Raw genomic sequence first — 17800 nt, forward strand, 5'->3', positions numbered from 1 at the left:
GGCGTCGAGCAGAAGCCAGCCACTATTCAACCAAAGAGAACCAGACATGAGAACCAGACGAGCAGCAAAACGAGGTGAGAACGGGAAGATCAAACAAGCCGGCAATAGAACCAGAAAACGGGTGTGGACTGAGGAAAAGGGCAAAAGGAGCATCTGGCGCTGGGAGTGGAGCAGAGTTGAACAGGTTCAACAGCTAACTAAGCACATTAAGGTGTGACTTCTCTTCAGTCTGTTTTTTCCAAAGTCGGTTAGTTTGGTTAGTTTGGTTTGTTCGGTTTGCTCGGTTTGTTCAAATCGATCACTTTGTCCAATTCAAATCGATCACTTTGTCCAATTCAAATCGATCATTCTGTCCAAATCGATCATTTTGTCCAAATCGATCAGTTCAAGTCGTTCTTCGCCTAAAAAACCTCCTCCTCCTCAGGCACCTGAAATCCCTCCTCGGTCGAGTACAGAATCGTCTGAATTTCCCGAATCATGCCCTCCACCTGCACCGTGTCCATCTGCTCGGCATTCTCCTGCACCAACACCTCGATTTCGCGCAGCTTGTTGAAGTAAAAGTTGCGTTCCGTCTCGAGACCCTCCAACACCTGCTGATACTCCACCGCGTCTGCCTCCAGAGTGGCAATCTGTTGTTGTGCTTTGGCTAGAGCGGCCGACGATGCTTGAGACGACCCGGAGGCACCAGGACGCCGACTGACACTGGCTCGACCCGAAGCCCCCGACAAACTTCCAGCTCCGGTTCCGGCTCCGGCTCCAGCGCCAACACCAACCGAGCCCGCGGCCCCCGAAGCCACACTCGGTCGACTTCTCACAACACTGCTCCGACCACTGGTCTGAGACTGTACCGAGGTTCTTCCTGACGTGGCATTAGGAGTGGAGCCTGGGGCTGTCGACGGCACCGTGGCGACCCGTCCAGCTCTCCGACCCACCGCATCGTACTCCTGACCGCTCCAATTGGCGTCCCAATGCTTCTTGCAATACTGCAAAAACTCCAGATTGTCCTGGAACCGGCACTTGACCAACTTTTCCACCGGAATCTGCCGGTCGATTTTGTGCCGATTAAACACCCCCTGCAACACCTTGTAATTGTTGAGAAACTCGTACTCCGCCTTGACGTTGAACTTCACCTTGCTCATGGGCACATCGCCGTAGATGGAGTCCATAATCTGGCAGTAGATGGCGCCCTTGCCGCACTCCTCCACCTTGGAGATTTCCGTCTGCAACAGCTCGTTGACCCACTGTACCAGTTCTTGTCGCGACATGTCGTTGAATGGAGTCTGTAATATTACCAGCTGGCTTTTTTTTTGGCGTCTGGTTTGTGTACTGTACGGTGCAATGTCGTGTCACTCCAGTGAGAAGAGGTGGTGTTTTCGTGTGGTTGCCGGGGCGACACCAAACCTTATATACAAACCTTAAAACGCGTACGAAAAGAGGGCCCTTGAGACGACCCGCCGACAACGCCGAAGGACGGGGAATGATGCTAGCGGAAAACCGACGCTGGGAGACGATTTTTCAGCCAAATTTAGGGAGTTGGATTTTTTTGGCCCCACAGATTATGACTAGGGGGAAAATCGCTGAATATCCACGTGATTCGGGATTAAAGGGTATCTTTGGAAACCTGAAAATTGGGAGATTCCAATGATATCATGAAAATTGCATTTGGATTGGTTTCCAGGGGAATCGAAATGATATCATCTCTAAATGGAATCTGACAGACGGAGATGGAACAAGAGATGGGCTCAATGTGTAGATTCGGGGCCCCCAAAAATACTGTTAATTTGTTCCCAATCACGTGGAGAACAAAAATGAATTTTAAACCACCCCAATCGATGGAATATCCACAGACTTGGAGACTCCCTGGTGTGAACCTGATTGCTTCTACAAAAGGTGTCAGAACAAAATGTCGAAGAACAGACGGGACACAAGATATGGGTGAAAAAGTGGGTTATATTTGTCCATGTAGTTCAATCCTGTTGAGCCAGAGTCAATCGGAGCTATATTGGACTCATTCGATCCTGTTTTATTGATATATACTGATTCAAATTGCCTTAATGGAGGTCTCCAGAGGATTGAGAAGAGATATCAACATCGGGACTTCGATTCGATTCTTCTAGAACATTACTCTTCCTTACTATCAAGTCTTTGACTTATCTACAAGCCTTGTATCTGGTTTGGTGATGTACTGTATCTACGTAGAACATGTACTGTACTTTGTAGAGTCTTGACAGAAATGCCAAGTTGGTATTTTATTGAATAATATTGGTTAAAATGAGACGAAGAATCTATTCCCGTTTAGTCTGAACCGATCGGAATACTCGAGCAAGAGCTGTAGAGTATCAATGTATTTCCAAAGACACAGAGCAATGTGTAGTTCCATGGAGAGACTCTAGAACTTAACCAATAAGAGAGGAACTGTTTTTCACAACTATTTATTTCTGGATTCGAAGAGTAGGACCTTTTATAACCAATATTCAATGTTTTAGACGCCATGTTCACCATCTAAACAGCCTTCAACCAATACGCCAATATGAAGAAACCCTGGTAATAACCACGGCTCAAGTAATATAACAAATCACGGTTATCACCAATATCAAAACAGACTGCCGTTAATTTCTTCCCAATAGGAGCATTACTCAGCTCTATGGACTCACGTTTAGATATGAATCTCTCTGAACACACAAGAATGGTTTTCTGGACTTTAGGGGGTCTCAGAACCAAATAAAGATACAATTATAGATAGAAATTGTACAAATAATCCATCCCTGTTGAATCCATCTCACTATCTCCTTTCTTAGTCGTTCTGGAGACCGTTCTTAAAGTCTCCATATGTGATCAAACGAGTGATCTGATAATATTGCTGTCCTTTTAGAAATTATTTCATTAGGAAGTGTTTCAGATTCTTCTCGAAATATTTATTTCCATCTAATCTCTTGTCAATCGATGCATTTTGAGCGAAAACATATTTATAAATATATAATATATATTATTTTACAATAACCATTTGATTTCGGCTTAAGGACGTGATTTTACTTGAACTTTTACTTGATATGGGTCAAACTGTAGTTCAGAAAGAAAAAAGTATAAAAAAAAGTTATATAAAAAAGAAATTAATAGATATTTTCGAAAATGATTAATGAAACAAATAAATTAAATTTAAAATATAATTAATTAATTTAAAAAACTCACCCCACCAATAAAACACATTCCTTGTACCCGTTCTTTGAATCCCCATCACCTGCAACTATCGCCCCATTTTTTCCCGTGTCACGTGATCTTACCACGTGATCTTACCACGTGACCACCCCTCCCGATTTAATCCGATCCCCCGCGACTTCCGGGTAAACAGAGTGATCACGTGAGAAGATAAAATATTTTTTAACTCAGACAAAACTATATCCCGCATATATCATGCATAAAACATGCACAATGTTTTTTTTTAAAATAAACTCGACAAAAAAGCAGACTGATTCGGCAGGCACAGTCCGGGTAACCGGCGCCTGCGCAGCACGCTCCTGGTCACGTGATTTGCTCCAGAAGTCGCGTCGATGTTTTGCTTCTCTTTCTATTCCTTTTTTGGGTAAGTTTATGATTTTTGTGGCTGCCTTTGGCGGCTATTATTCTGGCTACTATAGATGAGGTATTTAGAGCTGGTTTGGGGGGATTAAAATTAGAGTGAAAATAAATGAATAAATAAAAAATTGAAAAAATACCAAAAAAACCCAAAAGAAATATTCCGGAAAAGTCGAAAAAAATCGGGGGAAAAAAAACCAATGCGGAATCTCGTGCAGAGATGCGTTTTCCTGCGGTGGAAACTTGCTGCTGCACTTTCATGCTGCGCGAGAGCAACCTGGTTGGCATTTTCTGTGCATGTATATGTGGCTTGTTTTTGAGAGTTTTGTGGATTTTCAAAAATCAGAAAAAAAAAAAGATAATTAAAGAAAAACGCAGAAAAATTACAAAAATGCACAAAAAAAGCTGGAAAAATATTGTAAAAAACATTTCATCTAACAATTAACATCCCATTGTTCATTCCACCGCCCATTTCTACTTCTCTAAGTCCAGATGTGTTTTTCTACAAATATATGCACCGCAATTTCTCCGTGCGGGGGTGGCGGGGATGCAGGAGAAATTGGACTTTTTTTTGGCGGAATAATTGCTCCGAAAAATCGGGAAAAATGGAAAAAAATTGATAGAGCGCTAATCTTGCTGGAGAGAAAAAACTGAACATATATTTATTTCATGCTATTTCCAATTTCCGTCATTTTCCAATTCTTCTCATTTTCTCCAAATTGTTCTGTATTTACCACTTTTGCCATTTTTGCCATTTTGCCATTATGCCAAATTGTTCACTCGCCCTGTTAGCTCCAAACCCTAACCTTACCGTATTCGGCAAATATACCCTAACCCCGAATCTGTCGCGACTCAGGTTCCCAAAGGGTAAAAAAATCAAAAAAAAAAAATCCGGACAAAGACTAAAAAAAAATCGCTTATCCACAGATACATTTTGTGTCACCACCTCAGCATCGTTGAACCTCTGTGCGACCCTATTTGCGCGTCCAAAAACCGACTTTCTACGCCCCCTTGACCTCCGACCGTCCCAAACCGCTCTTTTCGCCACTTGAAAGGACACATATCTCGCACTTTGGCACCCCGAAACCAGACCTACACCTCCCGAGTGTGACCACGACAGACCGACTGTTGCCCCCATTACAGAGCCCGTGTTGCCCATTACCGAGCTCGTGTTGCCCATTACCGACCCCGTGTAACCACCACCGAGTCCGCGTAATTCCCGTAATTCCTCCGTGATTACTGTAAGTATCAGGCTGGGCTAGGATGGGAGCTCAAGTGCATTACTCACACAGAAGAAGAGCGATAGCAGAGGCTTAGTAAAGCAGTCATCGACACTAGTTGCGAGACGACATCAGTTGCGAGACCGAAATCACCACCACAACCAAAAAAACAACCACCACATCACAAGACCCACCACACTGCGTCTGTCCCCCCCGACATTCCCTCTGTGACCCCACTACACCACCTCTGTGACCCCCTACAGAGCCCGTGTGACCCTATTACTCCAGCTCCGTGACCCATTACACCAGCTCCGTGACACTACTGCACTCAGCATGTCCTACGAGAGTCCCCGACGACGCTCGTCCATAGCCACGACCCAAGGGCCCTTCCCCATCCACCAGCGGGCCCACCATGCCACCAACCTCCACTACTACGGCAACCGGCCCGGTGTGGCGGTGGCACAAAGCGTCCCGACCGGTGGCGTCCCCGTGCTCAGTCGAAAGATGGTGGCGCGGCGCATCTCCGAGGGCGAGAGTGGCCGGCTCAAGGAGGAGCTAAAGTGCGAGGCCTGTGGCAAGGGATACAAGCACATTTCGTCGCTGGCGAAACACCTGTGGGAACATACGCCCGAATGGAACGTGACCAGTAAGCTGCTCATCAGCAAACACCAGCAAGTGCAGCTTCTGGAGGCGGCTTCGATTCTCGTCAGCATGAACGAGGGCGACGAAGACGAGCTCGAACCCATGCCTCAGCTGCAGCCTCTGGGTTCTCTTGCTGCCCAGCAACAGCGAGAGCGCGAGCAGCAGCAGCAGCAACAGCAGCAACAGCAGCAGCATCAGATTGCACAGAACCAGCTACAGCAGCTGCAAGCCCAGCAGCAACAGCGTGGCGAGCCCATGATGCATTTGCACTCCCCGGGAAGCTACACGTTGTCGCCTTCTCCAGGCCCTAGTGGACACGTGACTGGCCATGGTCCGGGCGCAAGTCACGGATCGGGCCACGTGCCCACCCCGTCACACCACGTGCCACACAATCCCCACGGCGCGGTGTTTGCCCAATCTCCGGCGGCGGCGTTTTCTCCGGCAGGGTTTTCGACGTTTACTCCCACGCCAGGTCGACGGAACTCGCTGCAATTTGGCATGAGCACGGTGGCCGAGGACGACGACGATTTCGGCACGTCCAAGAGTCCCCGGGCGTCTGCTCCTCTACCTCCAAGGTTCTCGTCGAGTCTGTATGGCTCCAGTGTCAAGGAGGAGGATCGAGAGAGAATGGAGGAGGTTCCTAGTCCGACCAAGAGCGCCAGCAGTCCGGAGAAGTATGGCGATGAGAAGGATGATGATGATGGAGTTTTTGGTGAGATGGACTGATGAGCGCACGAGCACGAGCGCAGCGAGTGGTGCGGTTTTTGGTTCATCTGGATGATTTATCGAGAGTCAATCGAGAGTCAATCGAGAGTCCAATCGAGGAGTCAATCGAGAGTCTATCAAGAGTGAATCGATCAATTCATCAATGAGCCTCTCAACGAGCTCACCAACACACTCTTCAACTCACGATGCCTCAACGAACTCGTCAACTCGCTACGCTCGTTTATGAGAAGACGAAGAACTCTCGTTGCCTGCTTCTCCCGCGAACTCATCCCTCTAGCCCTTCATCAGCGCCGCCTGCCACGTCCCGTGATGGTCGCGAAACAATGCATATATAAACCACATATTTTAATGAGTGTATGAGACGTCAGAAGTGGAGCGGGCGGAGTGGCAGTAGTCACAGAATCCGACAGACTCATTGAGTAGAGCGAATGATGGTGGTGTCAACCACGGCGTCAGAGGTTTCAGGGTTCACCAACGGCCCACGGCTGAGTCATCTACAAGAGTCGTCAAGAGCCAATAACGTGACCAGAAGATGAGTCACGTGGCCAGAAGGAGCGAAACACGTGACTATCAGTCATGGAATTCACGTAAGTCATGGAATCACGTGAGTCATGGAATCGCGGAACCACGGACTAACAGCATGGAATCGTGGACCAACATGACGCGAATCAGTATTCAATGTTAGACCGTGCAGATCAGGTATCAGGCTGCGACAAGGTAAGTGAGTGTTTCGCTCTGGAGTACTGTTGTTGAGAGTTGTAGCGGCGTATTGAGTGTCCTAGAGTAGCGTGGGGTAGTCAGAGGTCTTAGAGATAGAAACGTCAGTATCACTGAATAGTCAGCGGTATTCTCGACGGTATCTTCGAGCTGGGTTTATCGGAACTCTTCACATGAGTTGAATCATCGTCAGTCCGCTCTATACCATACATTTGGTATCCAGCGACAGTAGCAGTCTCATTTCGAGCCAGGTCCGCAGATCTGTCCAATGACATCTCCAGAGTGGAGACCGAAGAGAGCAGGTTACCATCAGCCAAGCTATGACCAGCGGGTATCATCAAGAGGTCCCATAACCAACATGTTTTAACCAACATGTCTTAACCAACATGTCTTAACCAACATGTTTTAACCAGACTATCACTCCACCATTGCTCAGACCATGAACGGTGTAGAGAGTTGTAGACAGCCAATGGACAACTGGTCGACAACTGGAAAGGGTCCTTGGCAATCCACCATTCAATTACTCCAGTCTGAGTACTGGCCACGTCGAAGATGGTCTTTTCAATGTTGTAGAGGTGAGTTGATGTAGATGAGGTGAGTTGATGTAGATGGGTAGATGAGGTGAGTTGATGTAGATGAGGTGAGTTGATGTAGATGAGGTGAGTTGATGTAGATGGGTAGATGAGGTGAATTGATGTAGTGAGGCGTCTTCAATGGTTTTCAAAGACGTTCAGGAACATCAAATGATCCTCATGGCCCTTGCCTCCAACACCAATTGCAAACACCAATTGCCCCGCTCGTCGGTCCTCAATGATATCAACAGGACAAACTCCTCCTCAACTTGTCATTGCGGGTTTCAACCGCACCAAATCGTCCTTGACGCCATTGAAAGAGCTTAGAACATTGATCACCACCGCCCCGCCAATAACGCATGTCTCACTTTAGCGTGATGCCTCAGCGCAACTGTCTCTTTCTCAGTGTCTTTGAGCCTCCAAAAAGACCCCAAAACGACGCCAAAAACCGCCGGAGAAACGCAACCCGCCCCGAGTCACCCGCGACACTCCCGAATCCGCCTCCCACAACCCTCAGCCCGCCCTGTCACGTCCCCACCCCAGAGTCACCAATCAAGGCACGTGTTGCATCATCGTGCATTGCCGGGGAGGGAAAGACCACGACAAGGGTCCAAAAGTGGTCCAATCGGAAATTAAAAGATATCACTAGAACCGCAGAACGCCAAGGATTCCAAAACCGCTTTTAACATCCAAAAAAACCCCCTCCCACAGAAACTGACATGCTCCACCTTTCTCACCATCGTCGACTTTAACTTCACAACTCATGCACTGCACTGCACCTTTAATTCGGCGTAAAAAGAGGTTATGAGTGGAAGCGAAGGGTCACGTGATGGAGGAGGAAATGTGGGAAGCGGTTGTTTGTTGATTTTTGTTGATTTGCGCAGACTTTCAGAACGAAATTGCTGATTTCCGACTGTCGATTTTCGCCGACTGTCGATTTTCGCCGACGTCGACTTCATCTTGTCACTTTTCAACTAACTCGTCAACAAAAAATGCTTCTTGCCAACAAAATCCAAGTAATACGGTCTTTCTCAAATCCCCCCAAAGCTGCTTCAAAACTGCTCCAAAACTGCTCCAAAAGATTCCAACTCACAAGATGAACTTTTCCTCCTGTCCAGACACTCGGGGATTCCACGTGACCCGTTCAACTCCGTCACGTGAGTCGATGTGCAGCTTGTCGTTCGGTTCGTCCGTCTCGAACCACCTCGAATGTCGATCGTCGAACGTCGAACGTGGAACCACGTCGACTTCGAACAACGTCGGACGTCGAACCACCAAGTCGTCATCTCGTCGAGATGAGACCAAATTCACCAGTTGAAGTATGCAGCCAAAAGTACGACCCCAACTAGTGGTGCATTAGTGCGGTTTTATAGGTGGGGTAAAAGTGGCTGTTTGGGCCCAAATACGGATTTTGAAGACATATTTGGAAAGATACCGATCCGAGTAATCCAAATCTTCTTTCGGATCCCCGATTGGTCCATTATTCGCCAAGTTAGATGCGAATCCACCTTCTCCATCTAGTGCAACATTGAGACACTAATGGACCTTAGTGCAACCTGCCAATTCATGTCGCTTGTGAATGGAGCCAATCTGGAGACAAATATGAGCCTGGTGTTTGACTTCAACGGTGACTTGTATTCATTGAGGAGAGGAGTGGTTGGAACCTCTTATCTCGATTGGCCATTGAGCAAAACGGGTTGGTGTCGTCAATAAAGGGAGAAAGAATACAGACACTTTTCTGTCTCATTAAATGCAGATAATTGCAGCTGGAATTCAAGTTTTGGTCTTTCAAAAGATCCTTCTCGTCCCGTTGTAGCCAAAATGGACAGTGGTAAGAACGGCGCCATTGAAAGTTCATTCTGGAGACACCATCGAGTCACGTGTCTGGTCGGACTTTTCAGAAACGTTTTTAATGTATGTTTAATGTCAATTTTATGTCAGTTAATCACCATTTTTGAGCCTCCAGACCTGTGCCATGATTATCGTACGGTTTGGAGGAGTATTTTTGTTCTACTTGTAATTTGTTGCAACATTTGTTAAGAAAATACTGGACTGGGGGGTCCTATTTCGGTGCTGGAAGATGGAATCGAGATGATATATATATGAGAGGGTGCAAAATGGATATATTCTTACCAAGGAATTGTTGGTGGACTTTTGAGCAGTACTAAAAATCGAGTTGAGACTAGTTTGTGGAGGGATTTGTTGACATTTTCACGGAGATTTGTTGACGTTTACTTAGAGATTTGTTGACGTACTCGGACATTTGTTGACGTTTACTTAGAGATTTGTTGTAGAGCACTTTGATTGAGTGGATGATTAGTGCCGCCGTTAGTTGGGCTAAAACAAGGATATATGGACATAATCAGGTCCATATTGTATATGAAAGTCGCGGAACAAAAGGTGATAGCAGTACAACTTCTTTTCCAGACGAAAATGTCTCATATCCGAACTTGGAGTAATGCTGGTGACACTTGAAACACTCACACTGAATCCATGTCCCGAAAGTCCACTTGGAAAAGCAATTTCTCATATTTTATTTGATAAAGTGATAAAAATCGACTGAAATATCTCAATCAAACTACTATCAATCTGATATCTCTTGCAGAACAGGTTCTGGGGAATTCTTAGAACAGGTTCTGGAGAATTCTTAGCACAGGTTCTGGAGAATTCTTAGAACAGGTTCTACGGGAATACTCTGACTTGTATGACAAAAAGTAGGACAACTGAGCCCTTCACCAGAGCAAAATTCCACACCGCTTTTTTTCATCTCTCCATATCTCCTCTCCACGTCCCCACATCTCCTCTCATCGCTCCCCGTCTCCTCTGTCAAGACCTACATCTACATCAAGAGAACCCCAGTAGGACTGTAACAGCGGGAAAAGTTGGCTTTTTTAAAAACAGACCGTCACAATCCATGGCTACTTACAATAGATCTTGTCCCCTACTCCCCTAGACATCTCCAGCCACGTGGGACCGCCGTTCTGTAGTTCCAATGACTGATTACTAATCCGTCAAACGATTACGTAATACGTCAGTACAAGTAGTACAAGAAGTAAAAGTACAGTAAAGTACAGTAAAGTACAGTACTCGTGTACTCTACCACTCCTACTGCCAATCAAAAACCACCATTCAACCCCGCTGTCGATTACTAATCAGACCGTTTTCACATGGCTCTTATCTCAACTTTGGCCGAGCTATAGTAATCATAGAAGACAAGTTTGGGTTGGATAACGGTCGGATAGCGGTTGGAAGATTGTCAGAGGGTTGTCGGAGGTCTTTCGGGGCTATATTGAGGGACTTTCTAGATTGATGGTTTGAAATAGTTGGGTATTACTTGGGTTTTATTTTAACCAACGGTGATACTTGATATGTCATAATTTTACTTGACCTTCTACTTGAATTTCGAAAAAACTTAGTTGACAAATACTTGAGATACCACCCTTTACTAGTGGTCCGGAAAAGCTCCGACTCCACCCCTGGCTGCCGGAATATACGACGCTATACGATTAAATATGCCGAGGCTATTTGCGGTTAATTGTCGCGGTATTACTTTTGAACTTTAGTGGTGGAAGGAGGAGTCGTCATCTCGATGGGGAATGGAGATACCGCCGGAGACTGTTCCAAACGAGCTTCTGCCGGCAAAATGAACCCCAGTTGTCTCTTTCAGAATTGGAATCGGAGCCCTCGAACGTCCACAGAGTCGACATGTGGGGACGGGTGCTCGACCGCCTCTAATCTATACCGAAGACCCACAGAACAGCTCTAGAAACAGCTCTATGATAGAAGGAGACAATATGGCGATAGATATTGCATTCTCCTTAGTGGCTCTCATCTCCGACATATCATACAATAGACTGTCGACTGCAGACAGCGGATATGGACATTAATAACCACCTGTTTGGTCGTGTGTACGGTGCACTTGTAGATCGAAAGGGCGCCCGGAGCAAGGCTGGAGCTCGTATGGCTCTATGGCACGGCATGGTGTGACGCGGTATTTGTTTTTCCGCGGCGTAGATGAAGGAGATGATCTAGAACGGGTCTTTTGAGGTAGTTTCGACGAGAGGTCGGTTTGGGGGGGAGAGCCGAAAGGATTTTGTCAGACAAGAAACATACCATTGGAATCGCCTCGTCTCACTGATTCCAACGGTGGTTTCAGAATCCCCACATATCCACCCAATCGTCCACATCCCGGACCCTTCACTCCTCTCTCCACCACTTTGCTGAGCCTAAATGGCGATCGACATCCGCCAACTCTGTATCTATGGACCCACCGGAGTTTGAGCGATACGACGGAGGTCCGTGGATGAGGCATTGCACGGTACCAGTGCTGTATGAGTGCTTGGAGTACTCATAATCTGACGTCGGAGGAGCCAGACGTGAGAGGAGCCAGACGTGAGAGGTCTGGAGCCTGGAGGTCTGGAATCTGAGTCTGAGTCTGAGTCTGGAAAACTAGTCCATTCGCCGAGTCACCAGTCCCCAATGACCCCTTCAACCGTCACCAAACTCAACCTTTGGCTAGCGTTCTTTTGGGTTGATGGAAATCAGGTTTAACAAGTCCGAGCAAGTCGGAGTGAGTGAGTGAGTGAGTGAGATGAAAAGAACGAAGCCGGATTTGGTCACGTGGATGTGGAGTGTGGAGACGGAACGAAATCAGATTTCTAGAGCGACTTTGGGTAGTGTGCTTCTAGGGATGCTTCTAGGAATGACTTGTAGGAAGACTTCTGACCTTCTAGAAAGACTTCTAGAAACGTCGTAACGTGCTAGACATGTCGTGACCGTCCTATATCACCTCACGTGCAATTCTCTCCACGACTCGGCTTTTCGGACCGTGCATTCGATGTTGACTATCGTCGTCTTGCATGTGCATAACCAGCCTATCGAGTCGTGTCGGGCAATTGCCAATTGCCAATTGCCCACTAAAGTCCCGTCACTAGCTCCCTCCATCACGTGACCAACTCCCACCCCGTGCGTACTGTCCTCTACTCTACAATGTTCGGTCTACCGGATCACCGCACCACACCGCATCGCATCTTTGGGCGCATCACTACTTTGGGCCGAAAATGAGGTTCAAACCTGCTCTACGACGGTGTGCGGTGCATTGCCGACTGCGGTTGAATGCCGAGGGCCGGTTCGGCGTTTGGTGTGCGTTTGTCGTTCGATTTGGGGCAATTGGCGGTGGCGGTATGTTGAGGTCGATTGTGCGATACTACGGATGGGCCCGAAGGTTGCCAGAAGCGTTCGTTCGGAGATAGTGATGATGAGATAGAAAGATGTCAAAACAAAAGGAGGAAAGAAGCAGACAACAAGAGGTGGAAAGACAAACCTTTTTGCATCGATCGGGGTACGACCATCTGTATATTAGACACATAATGTTCGTTTGACAGCGGGTTCTTTCAACGGGCTGGGTTGACATTGCGTTTGGCGGAGTTTGGCGCAGAATGCGGTGGACCGAGAAGGGCTAAAACAGCCGCCTGAGCGCGCGCAGTGGCCGTCTGAGATACGGAATCGAGATACGGGGTCGCCGCCTGAGATACGGGGCCGTCGTCTGGGGCATGTCACTTCCGTCGGACTCGGTTAATCCTGCTACCAGCGCTCTGCAAACGGTCTACATCCCAGCGCATTTGTGCGGCTTTAATATCGGCCTTTCTCCAGGAAACGGTGGAGGTAGTTTTGCATTGGGTTTGGGGTGGAGGGGCAGATCGGAAGAGCGGTTCTGGGGCGAGGGGCGGCGGGTGAGGCGGAATTTTGGGGTCGGAAAGAGAGGCTGGCGATGGGGCGGAGCATGTGATTTTTTTTTGAATCTCAAATCTGGGGCTTTTTTGGCGGTTTTGTGCCGGGTGGTTGGTGGGTATTATATAACGCAATTGCCACAAAAAAAAAAAGGACAATGCGGAAAATAAGCACAACGGAAAGTGAAAAGGGAAAAGGAAATTTGGGAAAAGGGAAAAGGGAAAAGGGAAAGGAAAAAGGAAAAGGAAAAAGGAAAAAGGAGAAATGGGAAAAAAAGGAAAAAAAAAAAACAGAAAAAAACCGGGAAAAAAGGGAGAAAAAGGCGGAAAAAAGGGGAAAAAAGATGGAAATGAGGAGAAAAAAATGTAGACAGAAACATAAACAGTATTACCACCCAACTCCTCCTGCAACCACCGCCACCACCTGACTCAGCAACTATACACTAAAACTAGGTTGGACCAAGATTAAGCATGATGAGAAAAAAAGAAAGATACAATAGTATAATCTGGAGATATCCGAGATATCCACCAGTCCATAGAAAGGAGATATACGGACTAATTCGACCGCAAATGATTGTCCAATGATTGTCCAATGATTTTCCGACCGTTCTCCACTATTCTCCGACGATTCTCCGACGATTCTCCAGCATTTTCCACCATTATCCATACCCATCTTTTTGTTTTTTTTTGTTTTTCGAGGACAATTGAACTAGGTTGCGGAGCTTTTTGCCATACTACTTTCGCTTTAGGTCTGTCAGTGCATATCTGGAGTATAGGTATAGGTAGAGCACGGGCAAAGAGGAAAAGAAAAAGCGAGTGAGCAGGAAAAAGAGAAGCGAATCTCAGTCACACTTGCAATCGACCGTATTGAGTCTTGGAGTATTTTCAGAGTGGCTGGAGACGTTTGCGACGGCAGGAGTACAGAACCTATACAAGATAACTACACCAAGAACAGTACATACAGTACACCAAGTACACACTCCAACATTCCAACTTGAACATTCCAACTTGAACATTCCAACACCACAACCACAACTCCAACTCCAACTCCAACTCCAACTCCAACTCCAACTCCAACTCCAACTCCAACTACACCACCCTCACCGCTACCATGAACAACGACTATCCAATATATTTCGAAGGAGCCAAACGACCGGCTCCGGACGACCGCTACATCTACGACCACACGCAGACCCAGGTGCCGCTGCAACCACTCCCACAACAGCCGCTCCAGCAGACCCCTAACGTGTACCCGCCGTTCGACCCACAACAGTCGCTGCTCTTCGACCCCAGCATCAACGGCCAAAGCCTGCAGGACCTGTACCAGGACAAGCCAGGGCTGTTCGACTACCCCAAGCCGCCGTCGCCCCCACCGGCCCACTCGGTGTCGCCACCCAAGGTGGTCAAACGACGGCGATGTCGGGCCATGGAGGACTCCAAGACAGTCAACAACTGGGAAGACCTGTCGCTCAAAGAGGGCTACAAGTCGTTTCTCAGCACCGCCATGAAACTCAACATCACCACCGGCGTGGCGTGGACGTCGCTGGACGCGGCGCTGCTGGATATCTGGTGCTTCAATCAGTTTGTGCTCAAAAAATGGGTCGAATACAGAAACAAGGGCACCGCCAACGGAATCAACTACCTGTGCCGCCACTGCAAGGGCTACAAAATCCGCATCCACATGTTCCCCAAAGAACTCTACAATAAGTGCACCGTCACCCAGTACTCCCCACACGACCCGGACTGCACCGCCCCCCGCCATCCGCCGGTGGACATGGAAGCGAGCAGCAAGACCGTCAACAAGGCCCGCGAGAACAACACTACAGCCCCGCCCTCCAAGGCCAAGCGCCCCGAACGCCTGCCGCGCTTCTCGGTGCTCTACCCAATGTACTTTTTCATATACGCAGTCAGAGACAAGGAAGGCAAGGTCGTCAGCACAAAAACCCAGGAGGGAGCAAAGGTGCTCAAAATGGCCTTCTACGGCAAAGAGGTGCTGGACGACGACCCCGGCATGAACTCCCGATTGGACAGATCCGCCGGCGACATTTTCCATCTCTACCAGAAACTGGGCATCCGAAACTCTTCCGAAATGTTCGACCTGCTCATTCCCCTGCTCGTCTATCTGCAGTACGTGAACCGCGACTCGTACTCCTCCGTCTTGGTCTCATCCCCCGAACGCGGAGTCTACCAGATTGGTCACGAGACCCCCAAAGAGGCGTTTGTGCTCAACCCACCAGTCGTGCGCGGGCCTCCCAAACCCTACTACCACCTGGACCCCAAGGTGCGAGCGTATTGGGAGAGCCAGATGGGCCCGTTGCATTCGGACGCGGAGCTGTGCCGCTTCTACGGCTGCAACCCGCGCACTTACCAGTTCAAAAACACGTCCGTAAAGGACGGCGAGGAAATGTACGAGCCCACGGGCGGCACTCCGACCCTCAATCTCAAAAACTTCCAGTCCTGGGAGGAGGAAAAGGGCAAGCGGGCCAACACGCAGTTTGACGAGGACTTCTTTGAAAAGTTTCTCGCCGAGTCTTTCTCAGGCGACAAGGAGAAGCATCTGAACCACGTCTACAGCTCGCGTGCGGGGAGACTGGACGAAACCGCGTCCGAAACAACCATTGAGGAGTCGTTCGACATTGCCAGACTACAACAAGTGATCGAGTCGTATCTCGGTAACACCAGTAAGACGGAGGACGAGAAGCTGACGGTTGAGGGACTCTTTTGTTCGACGGGAAGCGTCAAAAACTACATTTTTGCGTCGAAATCCGTCTTTGTCTTGGCGTCTATGCGTCTCAATTGTCTGTTGGACGGCTCCAAGTACACACTCTTGTCTGCGCGAATGATCGACGGCGACGATGTCGTTCTCACGGTAGCGTTTGCTATTGTGCAGACCGACGGGTACAAGCACTGGAAGTATTTCCTGTCCAACATGAAGGAGTGTTTCAGTGACTATTTCCTGTCACATCGGGCGGTCACGTTCATGTGCACCTTCAACTCTGCACTGGAACAGGCTGCATCCGAGGTCTTTCCCGAGGCCCAGCTCTGTGTGGGTCCTCGAGATCTCTGTGCGCGGGTCGCAGAGTACATTCCCGTGGAGTCTCGGTCGGACTTCAACCTCAAGTTCTGGGCAGCGGCCACAGACTACAATCCCGACCGGGTGCTCACGGTGTACCATCAGATGCTCGAGTTGTTGCCCTCTAACAACGACCCCGAGTATCTGGAGTTGGTCCGCAAGCTGCACGAGCTGCCGTGCTGGACCGACGCGTTTGCCAAGCAGCGCAAGTTTGGCACTGTCGATCTCTTTTGCGGTCTGTCAGTCAACGATGTGCGCAGTCTCATGACGTATCCAATTTTCGTGTTTGTCTTCTGCGCACATAGAATCGTGGACGCTTCTCTGATGGAGAGCAAAACCACGGGCGAGGCCGATCCTGTGGATGGCGATCCACTGGGCAACGTTCTTCTGCCGGCGCCCCATGCGCGGCTCATGGCGATCGCCACGTGCTCAAAGTACTACGAGGTGTCGGCCATCAACGGAGACACGGTGGCCGTACACAAGATGTATATTCCGCCGTCGCAGTTTGGTGAGTTTGCACAGGCGCATCTGGAGGCGTTTGTGGTGGGCTCTTTGACGGCTGCGCAGCTGCGAAGAGCGGGCTTCATCATGCAGGACAGTGACTTTCGAGTCGACTTGGTGGAGCGAACCTGCACGTGCGGGCTGTTCCAAAACGCGTTCATGCCGTGTTCTCACGCCTACACAGCTATTCTGGCCAAGGGCTACTCGGTGTTTGAGTTCATTGGACCGCACTATTACCGGCACAATTGCAAGCTGTGGCTCAAGCAGAGTGATTGCACGCGGGCGGCCTTCTCGACCTTGATGCGAGGTGTGCTGTGTTGCAAGAGAGCCATTGCGGAGCGGTCTCAGACCAAGTTCCAGGTGCCTCCTTGGTTTGAGATTCGGCAGAGAGGACGGCCAAAGAATGCAGGCAAGTTGCTGCCGAGCATCGAGGGGTTCAACATCAGTCACTGAGCAAGTGGCTGAGTAGTGGACAGACGGCCGTAAGAGGAGGGAAAATATGTATTTATTGGGGACGAAAATAAAGAATGTTGATGTGATTCGGGCTATCAGGACTAGGTAAATGTCATAATTGTGCCTCATCTGAACGTCACGTGACTGGTAGAAGCTGGAGTCGTGTGTTATCTGATACAATCATGGTCGAATATGTCATGTTGTTGGCACATGATGCAACAAAATATATATACAGTATATATATATATTTTCCTGCATATATATTCATTTAATTATAACTTTGAAAGAATATATTTTGGAAGTGAGATTGTGTCGCAAACTCCCAACTAAATCTAAGTAAATGGAATAGGTAAGAATTCACAATAATTGAAATTACTCGGAATTTTGTACATTAATGAATGTATACGCAGAAAAAAAAAAATGGTGTTATTTTCATTGATAAATTTGAAGAGATTCAGTGGAGCTATTTATCCGTACAAATATCACCTTTCTGCCATTTCTGGGACACCGAATTTGAACCCCCAGCGTACTTTTTTCCTTAAATAATTTTCAACTAATGGAGAAGAACCGGCAAGTCAAAACGACAATTGGCTG

At 48.2% G+C, this 17800-nt stretch overlaps 9 protein-coding genes across 9 annotated transcripts; 8 read left to right on the plus strand and 1 right to left on the minus strand.

The window, feature by feature from the left end:
- Positions 1–401: 401 nt before the first annotated feature.
- YALI1_A18622g (uncharacterized protein) lies at positions 402–1265 on the minus strand (the record flags this gene model as incomplete). Its single annotated transcript, XM_500193.2, has 1 exon — positions 402–1265. The coding sequence occupies one exon, from the start codon at positions 1263–1265 to the stop codon at positions 402–404; it is 864 nt and encodes a 287-aa protein (XP_500193.1).
- A 3861-nt stretch (positions 1266–5126) lies between these two features.
- Positions 5127–6161, plus strand: YALI1_A18660g (uncharacterized protein; the record flags this gene model as incomplete). Its single annotated transcript, XM_500194.2, has 1 exon — positions 5127–6161. The coding sequence occupies one exon, from the start codon at positions 5127–5129 to the stop codon at positions 6159–6161; it is 1035 nt and encodes a 344-aa protein (XP_500194.1).
- A 51-nt stretch (positions 6162–6212) lies between these two features.
- Positions 6213–6521, plus strand: YALI1_A18671g (uncharacterized protein; the record flags this gene model as incomplete). The annotated part of the gene is made up of 2 exons (XM_068281860.1): positions 6213–6272; positions 6321–6521. 2 exons carry the CDS (start codon positions 6213–6215, stop codon positions 6519–6521), a joined length of 261 nt encoding a protein of 86 aa, XP_068137961.1.
- Positions 6522–6589: 68 nt separating this feature from the next.
- Positions 6590–6846, plus strand: YALI1_A18675g (uncharacterized protein; the record flags this gene model as incomplete). The annotated part of the gene is made up of 2 exons (XM_068281861.1): positions 6590–6666; positions 6711–6846. The coding sequence occupies 2 exons, from the start codon at positions 6590–6592 to the stop codon at positions 6844–6846; spliced, it is 213 nt and encodes a 70-aa protein (XP_068137962.1).
- Positions 6847–8254: 1408 nt separating this feature from the next.
- On the plus strand, positions 8255–8768 carry YALI1_A18692g (uncharacterized protein; the record flags this gene model as incomplete). The annotated part of the gene is made up of 2 exons (XM_068281862.1): positions 8255–8293; positions 8343–8768. The coding sequence occupies 2 exons, from the start codon at positions 8255–8257 to the stop codon at positions 8766–8768; spliced, it is 465 nt and encodes a 154-aa protein (XP_068137963.1).
- Positions 8769–11039: 2271 nt separating this feature from the next.
- On the plus strand, positions 11040–11337 carry YALI1_A18719g (uncharacterized protein; the record flags this gene model as incomplete). Its single annotated transcript, XM_068281863.1, has 2 exons — positions 11040–11167; positions 11211–11337. The coding sequence occupies 2 exons, from the start codon at positions 11040–11042 to the stop codon at positions 11335–11337; spliced, it is 255 nt and encodes an 84-aa protein (XP_068137964.1).
- A 592-nt stretch (positions 11338–11929) lies between these two features.
- On the plus strand, positions 11930–12206 carry YALI1_A18728g (uncharacterized protein; the record flags this gene model as incomplete). Its single annotated transcript, XM_068281864.1, has 2 exons — positions 11930–11995; positions 12042–12206. 2 exons carry the CDS (start codon positions 11930–11932, stop codon positions 12204–12206), a joined length of 231 nt encoding a protein of 76 aa, XP_068137965.1.
- Positions 12207–12309: 103 nt separating this feature from the next.
- YALI1_A18732g (uncharacterized protein) lies at positions 12310–12702 on the plus strand (the record flags this gene model as incomplete). The annotated part of the gene is made up of 2 exons (XM_068281865.1): positions 12310–12336; positions 12385–12702. The coding sequence occupies 2 exons, from the start codon at positions 12310–12312 to the stop codon at positions 12700–12702; spliced, it is 345 nt and encodes a 114-aa protein (XP_068137966.1).
- A 1588-nt stretch (positions 12703–14290) lies between these two features.
- Positions 14291–17206, plus strand: YALI1_A18752g (uncharacterized protein; the record flags this gene model as incomplete). The annotated part of the gene is made up of 1 exon (XM_500195.3): positions 14291–17206. One exon carries the CDS (start codon positions 14291–14293, stop codon positions 17204–17206), a length of 2916 nt encoding a protein of 971 aa, XP_500195.3.
- Between the last annotated feature and the right edge of the window lie 594 nt (positions 17207–17800).

This window comes from Yarrowia lipolytica, chromosome 1A (genome assembly GCF_001761485.1).
Source record: "Yarrowia lipolytica chromosome 1A, complete sequence".
Taxonomy (NCBI): Eukaryota; Fungi; Ascomycota; class Dipodascomycetes; order Dipodascales; genus Yarrowia; species Yarrowia lipolytica.